At 38.2% G+C, this 12813-nt stretch overlaps 1 protein-coding gene across 2 annotated transcripts in view; it reads right to left on the bottom strand.

Moving 5' to 3' along the window:
- Positions 1-5838: 5838 nt before the first annotated feature.
- LOC140144092 (alpha-N-acetylneuraminide alpha-2,8-sialyltransferase-like) overlaps positions 5839-12813 on the bottom strand; it is a 13744-nt gene continuing 6769 nt past the window's right edge. The window contains exons 4-8 of one of the 2 annotated variants that reach the window (XR_011857832.1): positions 9784-9889; positions 8274-8386; positions 8038-8124; positions 6519-7446; positions 5839-6428 (exon numbers count right to left, since the gene is read on the bottom strand). Coding sequence is in view for 1 of the 2 variants with exons in the window: in XM_072165928.1 (XP_072022029.1) it covers positions 6978-7446; positions 8038-8124; positions 8274-8386; positions 9784-9889 (775 nt within the window). In the remaining variant the exon portion in view is untranslated. Of the gene's footprint in view, positions 7447-8037; positions 8125-8273; positions 8387-9783; positions 9890-12813 lie in introns of both variants that reach the window. The other variant, XM_072165928.1, reaches the window with a different exon arrangement.

The raw sequence follows: 12813 nt of genomic DNA, 5'->3' as shown, positions 1-12813 counted from the left end.
TTAAAATGCATCTTCTTTCACAGATTATGTAGGACAGTGACGCCATTTGCACACATGCAATGTTATTACCCAGTGTCTATGGGGTGTACACAGACTTAGCGTCAAAGGTCATTAAGGTGTCACTTCCGGTATAAAACGAAATACCTTTAAAATTTTCGATTAGCTAAGAAAAACGTAGCACAGTAACGGTATGTTCACACATGGATTATGGTTACCCAGTTTATATGTGGTATTATTTTATTTGGGGTCAAAGGTCATTAAGGGGGTCACTTCCGGTATAAAACGAAATACATTTAAAATGCTTCTTCTTACACAAATTACGTAGGACAGTGACGCCACTTGCACACATGCATTGTTATAACACAGTGTCTTTATGGTGTACACACATTTGGGGTCAAAGGGCAGTAAGGGGTCACTTCCGGTATAAAACGATATACCTTCAAAATGCCCCTTCTGCCACAAAAAGCATAGCAAAGTGATGCCACGTGGACACGTGCATTGACATTAGCCAATGTCTATGGAGTTTTCATATATTTTGGGGTCAAAGGTGATTAAGGGGTCACAACACGGCTGTGTTTGTGGTCTTAGACCACAGCTAAGTCTAGTTTGTAATTAATATTGATGGTGGTTTTTACACAGCCGTTGACGTTAGTCACGGCTGTGTCTTTTTTCTTACAGGTTCTTACACAGCCGTGACGTTAGTCACGGCTGTGTCTTTTTTCTTACAGGTTCTTCTTCTTTCTTAGCTAGCCGGGACACCGGCTAGGTCTTGTGATGCTATCGGATCTTTCTTCTTTCTTCTTCTTTCTTCTTCTTCTGGCAACAAATTTCAAAATGCTTCTTCTCTTACATGTTACATCCTACATTGACGTCACTTGCACATATGCATCGGCTATATCCAGTGTCTATAGGGTGTTAACAAATTTGGGGTCAAAGGTCATTAAGGGTCATTTCCGGTATAAAACCAAATATCTTCAAAATGCTTCTTCTTCCACAAATTACATAGTACGATGATGTCACTTGCACATATGCATCGGCTATATCCAGTGTCTATAGGGTGTTCACAGATAAGGGGTCAAAGATCATTAAGGGGTCATTTCCGGTTTGAAATCTAAAAATATTCAAAAATCACTGTTTTTACAAATTACATAGCAGAGTGTTGTCATTAGCACACATGCATTGTTACCAACCCGGGTCTTTAAGGTGTCTACAGTTTCGGGGTCAAAGGTCATTAAGGGGTCGCTTCCGGTCAAAAACCAAAAATCATCAAATATGTTCATTTTTTTTTTTTATCTAAAACGTAACCAGACCAGAGTGACATAAACTTCATATATGCATTAGTGTTACCGATGTATGCACAGTATCTTTATTTTTTTGGTCAAAGGTCATTTAGACGTCATTTCCGGTTTTAAGCTAAATAAGTTTACGAATTTTTATCTCCATAACTAAGCATAGTAGATTTTTAAATTTAAACTGTAACAATGCATTTTCGTGGTAAATATGAGGTTTTTTTTTTATATTGGGGTCAAAGGTCATTAAGGAGGTCAAAACGTCAAATTTGCAAAAAATGTTTAAAATTACGGAAAAGTAGCTGTATCTCAGCCTATGGAAGACGGATAAAGCCCCATCATGCTACAGTGATGCACCATTAATGGTGTGAGATGTCCATAAACTTTAAGACTGGCATTTCCGGCCCCGGCTAGGTCCAGATCTGTAACCAGATCTAGTTACACAGCCGTGACGTTAGTCACGGCTGTGTCTTTTTTCTTACAGGTTCTTCTTTCTTTCTTCTTCTTTCTGTCAACCATTACATTTGCTCTAGCACTCACATGCTTACATCGATTTTGACCTAACTTGGTCACAATGATCATTGGCCGTGCCCCTACATGTCACATGAAACTCGTGGGATCAAAGGTCACGCAGGGGTCATAGGGGTCAAAAACGTGATTTCAACTCAAAATGCATCTTCTCCTACAAATTACATAGGACAGTGACGCCACTTGTACACATGCATTGTAATTACCCAGTGTCTATAGGGTGTACACAGATTTGGGGTCAAAGGTCATTAAGGGGTCACTTCCGGTTTAAAACGAAATACCTTCAAATATTTTTATTAGCTAAGGAAAACATAGGACAGTAACGGTATGTTCACATATGAGTTGCAGTTACTCAATGTATATGTGGTATTTTTTAATTTGGGGTCAAAGGTCATTAAGGGGCCACTTCCGGTATAAATCGAAATACCTTTAAAATGCATCTTCTCCCACAAATTACGTAGGACATTAACGCCACTTGCACACATGCATTGTTATTACCTAGTGTCAATGTGGTGTACACAGATTTGAGGTCAAAGGTCATTAAGGGGTCACTTCCGGTATAAATTGAAATATCTTCAAAAAAATTTCATTAGCTAAGAAAAACATAGGAGAGTGATGGTATGTTCACACATGAATTGTGTTTACCCAATGTATATATGGTATTTTTTCATTTGGGGTCAAAGGTCATTAAGGGGTCATTTCCGGTATGAAACGAAATATCTTTAAAATGCATCTTCTCCCCATTACGTTGGACAGTGATGCCACTTGCACACATGCATTGTTATTACCAAGTGTCTATGGGGCGTACACAGATTTGGGGTCAAAGGTCATTAAGGGGTCACTTCCGGTCTGAGACAAAAACCTTCAAAATGCCCCTACAGAAAAAAAAAAACATGGCAAAGTTATGCCACATGCACACATACATTGACATTAGCCAATGTCTATGGGGTTTTCATATATTTTAGGGTCAAAGGTCATCAAGGGGTCACAACACGGCTGTGTTCGTGGTCTTAGACCACAGCTAAGTCTAGTTCTTTCTTTCTTCTTTCTGTCAACCATTACATTTGCTCTAGCACTCAAACGCTTACATCGATTTTGACCTAACTTGGTCACAATGATCATTGACCGTGCCCCTACATGTCACATGAAACTTGTGGGGTCAAAGGTCATGCAGAGGTCAAAGGGGTCAAAAAACGTGATTTCAACTAAAAATGCATCTTCTCCCACGACTTACGTATGACAGCGACGCCACTTGCACACATGAATTGTTATTACCCAGTGTCTATGTGGTGTACACATATTTGGGGTCAAAGGTCATTAAGGGGTCACTTCCGGTATAAAACGAAATACCTTTAAAAAATTTTATTAGCTAAGTAAAACATGGGACAGTAACGGTATGTTCGCATATGATCTTCAGTCACCCAATGTATATGTGGTATTTTTTTATTTGAGGTCAAATCTCATTAAGGGGTCACTTCCGGTATGAAACGAAATACCTTTAAAATGCATCTTCTTCCACAGACTATGTAGGACAGTGACGCCACTTGCACACATGCATTGTTATTATCTAGTGTCTATGGGGTGTACACAGATTTGGGGTCAAAGGTCATTAAGGGGTCACTTCCGGTATAAATCGAAATATCTTCAAAAATTTTATTAGCTAAGAAAATCTTAGGAGAGTGATGGTATGTTCACACATGAATTGTGTTTACTCAATGTATATATGGTATTTTTTATTTGGGGTCAACGGTCATTAAGGGGTCATTTCCGGTATAAAACGAAATACCTTTAAAATGCATCTTCTCCCACAAATCACGTAGGACAGTGATGCCACTTACACACATGCATTGTTATTACCCAGTGTCTATGGGGTGTACACAGATTTGGGGTCAAAGGTTATTAAGGGTCGCTTCCGGTATAAAACGAAATAACTTCAAAAAGTTTTACCAGCCAAGAAAAATATAGCACAGAGACGGTACATTCACACATAAATTGATGTTCCTCAGTGTATACGTGGTATTTTTTTATTTGGGGTAAAAGGTCATTAAGGGGTCACTTCCGGTCTGAGACATAAAACCTTCAAAATGCCCCTTCTGCCACAAATTACATGGCAAAGTGATGCCACGTGCACACATACATTGACATTAGCCAATGTCTATGAGGTTTTCATATATTTTGGGGTCAAAGGTCATTAAGGGGTCACAACACGGCTGTGTTCGTGGTCTTAGACCACAGCTAATTTCTTCTTCTTCTTCTTACACAGCCGTGACGTTAGTCACGGCTGTGTCTTTTTTCTTACAGGTTCTTTCTTTCTTTCTTTCTTTCTTCTGTCAACCATTACATTTGCTCTAGCACTCACATGCTTACATCGATTTTGACTTAACTTGGTCACAATGATCATTGAACGTGCCCCTACACGTCACATGAAACTTGTGGGGTCAAAGGTCACGCATGGGTCATAGGGGTCAAAAACGTGATTTCAACTAAAAATGCATCTTCTCCTACAGATTACGTACGACAGTGACACCACTTGCACACATGCATTGTCATTAACCAGTGTCTATATGGTGTACACAGATTTGGGGTCAAAGGTCATTAAGGGGTCACTTCCGGTATAAAACGAAAAACCTTCACACATTTTTATTAGCTCAGTAAAACATGGGACAGTAACGGTATGTTCACATATGATCTGCAGTCACCCAATGTATACGTGGTATTTTTTTATTTGGGGTCAAAGCTCATTAAGGGGTCACTTCCGGTATAAAAAGAAATACCTTTAAAATGCATCTTCTTCCACAAATTATGTAGGACAGAGACGCCACTTGCACACATGCATTATTATTACCCAGTGTCTATGGGGTGTCCACAGATTTGGGGTCAAAGGTCATTAAGGGATCACTTCCGGTATAAAACGAAATACCTGAAAAAATTTCTATTAGCTAAGAAAAACATAGGAGAGTAATGGTATATTCACACATGAATTGTGTTTAACCAATGTATATATGATATTTTTTTATTTGGGGTCAAAGGTCATTAAGGGGTCATTTCCGGTATAAAACGAAATACCTTTAAAATGCATCTTCTCCCACAAATTACTCAGGACAGTGATGCCACTTACACACATGCATTGTTATTACCCAGTGTTTATGGGGTGTACACAGATTTGGGGTCAAAGGTCATTAAGGGGCCACTTCCGGTCTGAGACGAAAAACTTTCAAAATGCCCCTTCTGCCACAAATAACATGGCAAAATAATCCCACGTGCACGCATACATTGACATTAGCCAATGCCTATGGGGTTTTCATATATTTTGGGGTCAAAGGTCATTAAGAGGTCACAACACGGCTGTGTTCGTGGTCTTAGACCACAGCTAAGTCTAGTTTCTTCTTCTTCTTCTTTCTGTCAACCATTACATTTGCTCTAGCACTCACATGCTTACATCGATTTTGACCTATCTTGGTCACAATGATCATTGACCGTGCCCCTACATGTCACATGAAACTCGTGGGGTCAAATGTCACGCAGGGGTCATAGGGGTCAAAAACATGATTTCAACTAAAAATGCATCTTCTCCCACAACTTATGTAGGACAGCAACGCCACTAGCACACATGCATTGTTACTACCCAGTAACTATGTGGTGTACACAGATTTGGGGTCAAAGGTCATTAAAGGGTCACTTCCGGTATAAAACGAAATACCTTCAAAAAATTTTATTAGCTAAACAAAACATAGGACAGTAACGGTATGTTCACACATGAATTGTGGTTATCTAGCGTATATGTGGTATTTTTTTAAATTTTGGGTCAAAGGTCAATAAGGGGTCACTTCCGGTATAAAACGAAATACTTTAAAATGCATCTTCTCCCACAAATTACGTAGGACAGTGACGCCACTTGCACACATGCATTGTAATTACCCAGTGTCTACAGGGTGTACACAGATTTGGGGTCAAAGGTCATTAAGGGGTCACTTCCGGTATAAAACGAAATACCTTCAAAAAATTTTATTAGCTAAAAAAAACATAGGACAGTAACGGTATATTCACACATGAATTGTGGTTACCTAGTGTATATGTGGTATTTTTTTATTTGAGGTCAAAGGACATTAAGGGGTCACTTCCGGTATAAAACGAAATACCTTTAAAATGCATCTTCTCCCACAAATTACGTAGGACAGTGACGCCACTTGCACACATGCATTGCCATTACCCAGTGTCTACGGGGTGTACACAGATTTGGGGTCAAAGGTCATTAAAGGGTCACTTCCGGTATAAAACGAAATACCTTCTAAATGCCTCTTCTGGCATAAATAACATAACAGAGTGATGCCACGTGCACACGTGCATTGAGATTAGCCAATGTCTATGGAGTGTTCTGAGATTTTGGGGTCAAAGGTCATTAAGGGGTCACACCACGGCTGTGTTCGTGGTCTTAGACCACAGCTAAGTCTAGTCTATTTTGTTTTCAAAACTTAGTTATTGCAGTGATGTATTGCATTTCTTAGAATTGAATAAACATCATTTCACTGACAATAAGTGATGACCAGAAATATCCACCTGTTTTATCCCATTATCACAATTTATGAAGGCAGTGCCCGTGTACTTAACAGACTACCAGCCTGGGTTGGACTTAACACGTTTTGGAAAAAGTCTGTTTTGTGTGTTAATTATATCGGGATTTAACTCATTTTGGGAAAAAACACACACATTGCAGGATAGCCCTAGTTACTCACTGCCCATTTTCATCAAAATCTCAATTTTTAAAGTGGGTGGACTATAAGTTCTTCATAATTATATGTAATGCGATCAAGCAAAATCAGTCGGAACTCGGATATATTGATTTTGAGATTATTATCCTAACAAAGGAACTATTTCCTTTTGAAATCTCATTAATTGTTCATATCTTTGGAACTGGTTGGTCAATTTAAATGGAGTTTTCTGAAAATTCCAACTCTGTAAATGATTTTTTACTATCCTATAAGAAAATTTAATTTTTCCGAGTTCCGACTGATGTCGCTTGATTGCATCACATAAAGATATGTATGTGTGTATCTTTTCTATTATTTACTATTATAGTGGTTTCCACTTTACGTGTTTGTTCTATATAAAATAAAAACAGCAAGTGCGGAAAACATATTGTCACACAAAAGTTCAAAACAATTAATATTTAGGATCCTCCTCTGAGCAATCGTCAATATGGAATTTTAACATTCCTAATTGATGCATAGCCAGCAATAGCCTTAGTTCATAGGAGGCATTGTGTCGTGATTTTGATAGTTGAACGTCGTCATAATAATGATCTGGAATAGTTCGACCACCCAATGATGTATCAAAAGGCCAGAACCCAAACAGGTGGAGCTCTGAGCATAAATCCAGGGCACAGTTTACGAAGTAAAACCCAGTAGTCAGAAGATGACTAATTCCGTATCTTCTCCAAAATTTGCCAAGACGGTGGTATTGAAGTATATTTGCTCTAATTAGTGTTAATTTTGAATTATTGAGCAGTTTGATGGCGTCCATGGGTCTGTTTAAGTCTTGCGGCGGTGACCATATAAGACCGTCTTGGCCAACGAGCTTCGATTGCACAAACTTGATACGATCAGACTCACTCTTCAAACCACCGTAGTACCTATTTGAGAAATATGCGAAACATAAGAATGCTCAAAGCGTTAATACTTAGTCAACAGTTTGATAGTGTGTCTCAGGGGGGGGGGTTACATCATCACCCCCTGGGTGTATCCCTGTATGTTTTTGTAACAAAAGCACTGATAGTGCCAATCTAGAACTAAGTCCGTTCTATTTGAGCAAAGATGCTTGACCTTACACGTGAGGGCGGACGAAATACCAAAATGGTACATCTTAAATATCAATTTGAATTCATGTCATTAGTAAACTTGTAAAATTTCAGCCGGTACGGTATACGTACTGAAAGCTACTGTATGGTATGATTGGAGGTAGGGGTAAACAGACGTCGGTGAAATCATGTTTTTTTATATTTTTTTTATTTGTCGGTACAATCACAACCTGGCTATTTCCACCAGAAGCAAAATACAGTAAAAACAATCTCAACTTGAAAGATCAGATTAATCGATCATATTGGTAAACCGGTAACACCGTTATTATCTAATTTAACCTAAAAATCTTCCGTCAAATCCAGAAACGTTATACGTCAAAAAGGGTAGAGAAAGTGTAGTGGAACGTTGTCGTAAAGAAAGCTTACTTTCGCAGTAGTGTTGGATTCATTGTTGTCATGTTAGTTTTGGTGCCAACATCTTTTTCAAATCCTGCTAGTGTAGCCAAATTGAATCTACGATAATCGAATGAAAAGAACAAAATATTTCAGTACAGCGGGGAATGAAAGAGAAAGGAAGGTAATGAGAATGAGATGAGGGAACGGAAAAGGAGAGAAGAGGAGAGAAAGATGGGTAAAAATTAACATTAAGAAAAACTTTGTACCTTATAACGAAGTCCTTGTCATCAATTAGTCTACCACATTTTGATCCTAATAGTATTCCGCTACTGCCGACAACACTGCATGATTTGTAAGGTGGCTTTGGAAATAAGTTTTTCTACAACAAGGTGTAGAAATTTAAAAAAAAAAATTATACGCAAACGTCAGACTGCATTAATGAAATACGTTATCTTAACTATGACAAGTTCTGTATAGGCAAAACATCTAGACTTTTCGGCGCCAGACTGAAAGAACACAACCCGGAGCTTTACCACTCTGAACTTAAGTTGAGATTGCCCGAGTACCGACTGTGAACTCAGGTAGCACAGTGGTAAAGCTCTGGACCGGTAATCCAGCGACCGGGGTTCAATTCCCGCTGAGTCCTGATCTTTTCTCTCTCAATATTTTCATATGCCAGTTTGCTCGAGCCCCAATCACGCCATTTAAATTATAATTTCTCGAGCTTGCATCGTTTATTTCCGATCCTCGCATATATTGATTTGTGTTTCGCATTGTCTTACGCCCTGCTAGGGTGAAGCATATAGGCCGCCTCCTTCTTCATTATTCAGTTTAATATTCAATAGTTTTGACCGGAAAGGAATGTAGCTTATTGCTAAGATTTACCATAGTTATCTATACAGTCAGCCACCTGGACAACCGATTCTTTAGAAATGCTTAGTCGCGCTAAAAGTCGATCGATACATGTTGAAATCAGCACAATTCAGAGATACACCTTTTTGCTATGAAATTAATTTTCTCGGTCAAATATAAAGCAATAATTTTTTTGCTTCAGTAATGTCAGTTAAAAACTTGGTGCTTGGATATACATTTTTTTTTAAATCCTGGTGTTAAAATTAAGCATCAAATTTTGTCTTTTAGTGTGATATTTTTGATTTTTATAGGCCTTGAATTCGCCCGCGAGCTTTTTACGGAATTCATGTTTTAGCGTCTCAAACTAATATAGTTTGCTAAAGAAAGATATTTCCCACCCCTGTAAGGCACATCGTGTGGGTCTATATGTTGTAGTTTTGTCAGAATTTCCGTTTTTGTTTTACCCTTTTTCCCTTCATGCTCCGAAAATGTTAAAGTCAGTACTCACGGTGATGTGCGTTAGAAAGTTGGGAAAAATCCTTCATTAGCGAACTATCTTACTTTGAAAAGCTAAAAGGTTGATCCAAAAAAAGGCTCGCGGGCAGAGTTTAAGCCTATCAAAATCGAAAATCTTACACTAAATGACTAAATTTCACTAAAGTTTAACACTAGACTAGAAAAATACAGTATCAAGCACTACAATTTTTCCTGACATTTACTGAAAAAATGAAAATGATTGCTTTTCATTTGGCCGAGAAAATTAATTTTACATCGAAAAGGTGTAACTAAAAATTTAGCTCATTTCAACACCAAATTCGATCGTTTGTATTGCCTCATTAAATGACTGAGTGAGCCTTGCATAACAAAAGAATCGGTTGTCCAGGATGCTAACTGTATAGTGTTTATTTCAATTACGACCCTTACCTTGGGGTAGCCTATGCCTCCAGATTTGTCATTCTTTTTACGATGTTTTTGTGTTAACATTATTTCATCATAAAAGACAGTTTTGGTTTCCTTTGCCAGGAACAATCTATGAAAGTTAAGAAAAAAACACACGATATTACAGCATGTTTACTACCGTTGCTGTGTCGGATTATGACATGGTTTGACGTTGATGCATTTTCACCAATCTGTATAGTTGAGAATATTATATGGTCATCCTGCTTCTTCTGAAGATCTATGAATATGTTTACCCGGGGGGGGCACTTCCATAGTGGATGCGCATCATGTGCCTCGGGAATGACCCCTTTTTCAAACCGGCTTGTACCCAATGACCCCCTTTTTTGTGTTATGGTCCTAGCTATTACACAATGACCACCTTAAAAAAAATTCATGTACTCAATGACCCCCTTTTCTATTTCCTGCTATACCCAATGACCCCCTTTTAATTCCCAAATTTAGGTGGTATTTGTGTTCTCCTCCAGAAATAATGAGATTTTTCACATTTCCAAGGTGGCCAAGTTGTTTTTACGCAGTTTGGCACTTATTTATGTGTACTTAATGATACTCTTTTGGCAATCCTGTACTCAATGACTCCCATTTTACTTTTTGTTACCCCAATGACCATCCTTTTTCAAAGTTTCATACCGAATGACCCCATTTTTATTCAGGTTGTGTACTGAATGACCCCATATTTTTGTAATTGTACATTTGACCTGAATGCCCCCTACTTTTAACATGGCCGAGGCACATCCCTGCCATTTCAGATAGGGAGTGCCCCCCCGGGATGTTTACACTTGACAACGATCATAGATTGGTAAACTCAATTCAATCACTATTTTATGGGAGACAGGAAGGAAAGGATCATGACCTAGCGGTGCTTACCCTCCAGAATTTAGACAAATGAAACTGACAAGAGGAATGACGTGACATATTATTGGCCTTAACCATGGAAATATAAATGCAATTGTTGACTTCCCTGGCAAATTTCCTGTATTAAGGGTAGACGAGGTATTGTTGGTCGAAGCAACCTAAAAATCTATTGGCATTATCTAGATAAATATATTATTAAAAATTAACACCTTGATGTTTTGCAAAAGTTCATTCTACAAATCGTATACTTTGCAGACTTGCTTAATTTATTGCTGTTAATGAGTTATGTTAACCCTAGAAATACGACGGGGTGGATTGTACCACCCCCTAAGAACTGTCATTTAAAAAAGGTGCGTCTTCACGCCCAAACAACCTAAGCTATAAATCGTAGATCCATCCTTTGCGCTAATTTTAGCGATACAATTTTTATCCCATCACCTTACCCGGGGGTAAAACCCGCCTTAAAAAATGAGCATTGGGAGGGGTTTGGCGAGGCCAACCATTGGTTCCTACATTAAAATCCATAATTTTCATTTCGCTTTTGTAAAATTATTCCAAGAGCTACTGACTTTTTATTTGTCAGTTAGATTGAAATGACTGAAATCCTTTTATATTTTGGAGAAAATTCAGTGAAAATCGCATGTTCGTAAAATTGTTAGCCAAAAATCAATTTTGCCTATATACTGTATTTGTACATAGCCATAACCTAAAAGCGCAACATTTTTATGAATATTTCCACTTGTTTCACAATTTTTTAACATTATTTGTTTATTTCCGCCCTTTTTTCTTTACTAGAGAGATTGCGGAGAGGCGTTCACTGCAAACGCCATACGGATTACGGATTTCTGCATTTTGCGGTAGAACGTCATAGTCCCGTTCACATCCAAACTAGCCTCCTACACAGCCAGTTTGTGACGGTCCTAACGCTCGTCGTTCCTAGTATGTTCGTGATAACCGCATAGAGTCTGAACCAAGACTACGTGTAAACGCAATTGCAATCATGATGGCGCTATGCTGAGACAAATAATCTAAAGGTAATAGGAAACACCCATTGATTCACCTTGGGATTTATCGAACCAGAGAAGATTATCTTCTTTCATCAAACTACTTTCCTCGGTATTGATATGCAAATACGACTGGCTGTATCTATAATGCTCTAAGCATTCAGTCCAGATTAGCGATATTTGAGTTTTGCGGGCTATTGGAAAATGAGTATAGGCCTATGTTCACACGTGTATGCTATTTGTCTAAATAATCTAAACAGAGCTTGGTGTTGGATGCCTAGGAAGTCTTGGTGTATATTATTCGAATAACAAGAAACAAACTCCATTATCATATAAATAATACCCTGTTTACTTTCTAAAGCAAAATGAAAATAGATAATCTAATATGCCTATTTCGATTACTGCCCAGCAAACACAAATATATTACAGAAAACGTTAAATGTCGGGTTAAATGTTATGTGAGGGTCAAGGGCATTAATAGTTTTAATAACATTCAAAAAACCCTTTGTTCTAAACTTGCTGATAAACGTTCTAACACAATAGACAATTAAAACATGATTTTTTTCTCAAAGTGGACCTGGAAAAGTTCATTTTTAAGTTAAAAGTTAAAAAAAAAATAGGAATAGGAATTGCAAATGCAAAAAAAAAATTTGATGATTTTTTAAAAATATTTTTGTATTTTGTGTTGGGGTTCGGACATAGAGTTAGAGTTTACGACGACGACGACGACGACGACGTCGTCGTCTACCGACGTGCGCACGGCGGCGCGGAAGCGGAACGATGGGATTTATACGCGTTTCGTGGTTTTTGCTGGACGCGTCTCGGTCGTCTCGTTTTCGACGCTATTCTAGACGTACGCGTCGACTTCAAAATTAGGTTAGGGTTTAGAATTAGGGACGGCTATACGTTAGAGGTACATATAGGATTTATAGGGTTATTGCGATGGTTAGATTAGGGGTATGATTGTGGGTGTGATTTTAGGGCACATTTATAAAACATTCTTCCATTTAGACAACATGGGATATTTTTAGCATGCAATAACAAGATCCATTGTGCAAAATCACAGGTCCATTGCAATGCAAACAGACAATGTAAACAGCTAGCCCTCATTTCATATTCATAACCTTGGATTAAGGGT

Source organism: Amphiura filiformis, unplaced genomic scaffold (assembly GCF_039555335.1).
Source record: "Amphiura filiformis unplaced genomic scaffold, Afil_fr2py scaffold_39, whole genome shotgun sequence".
NCBI lineage: Eukaryota > Metazoa > Echinodermata > Ophiuroidea > Amphilepidida > Amphiuridae > Amphiura > Amphiura filiformis.
This window is presented reverse-complemented; position numbering and strand designations above follow the sequence as displayed.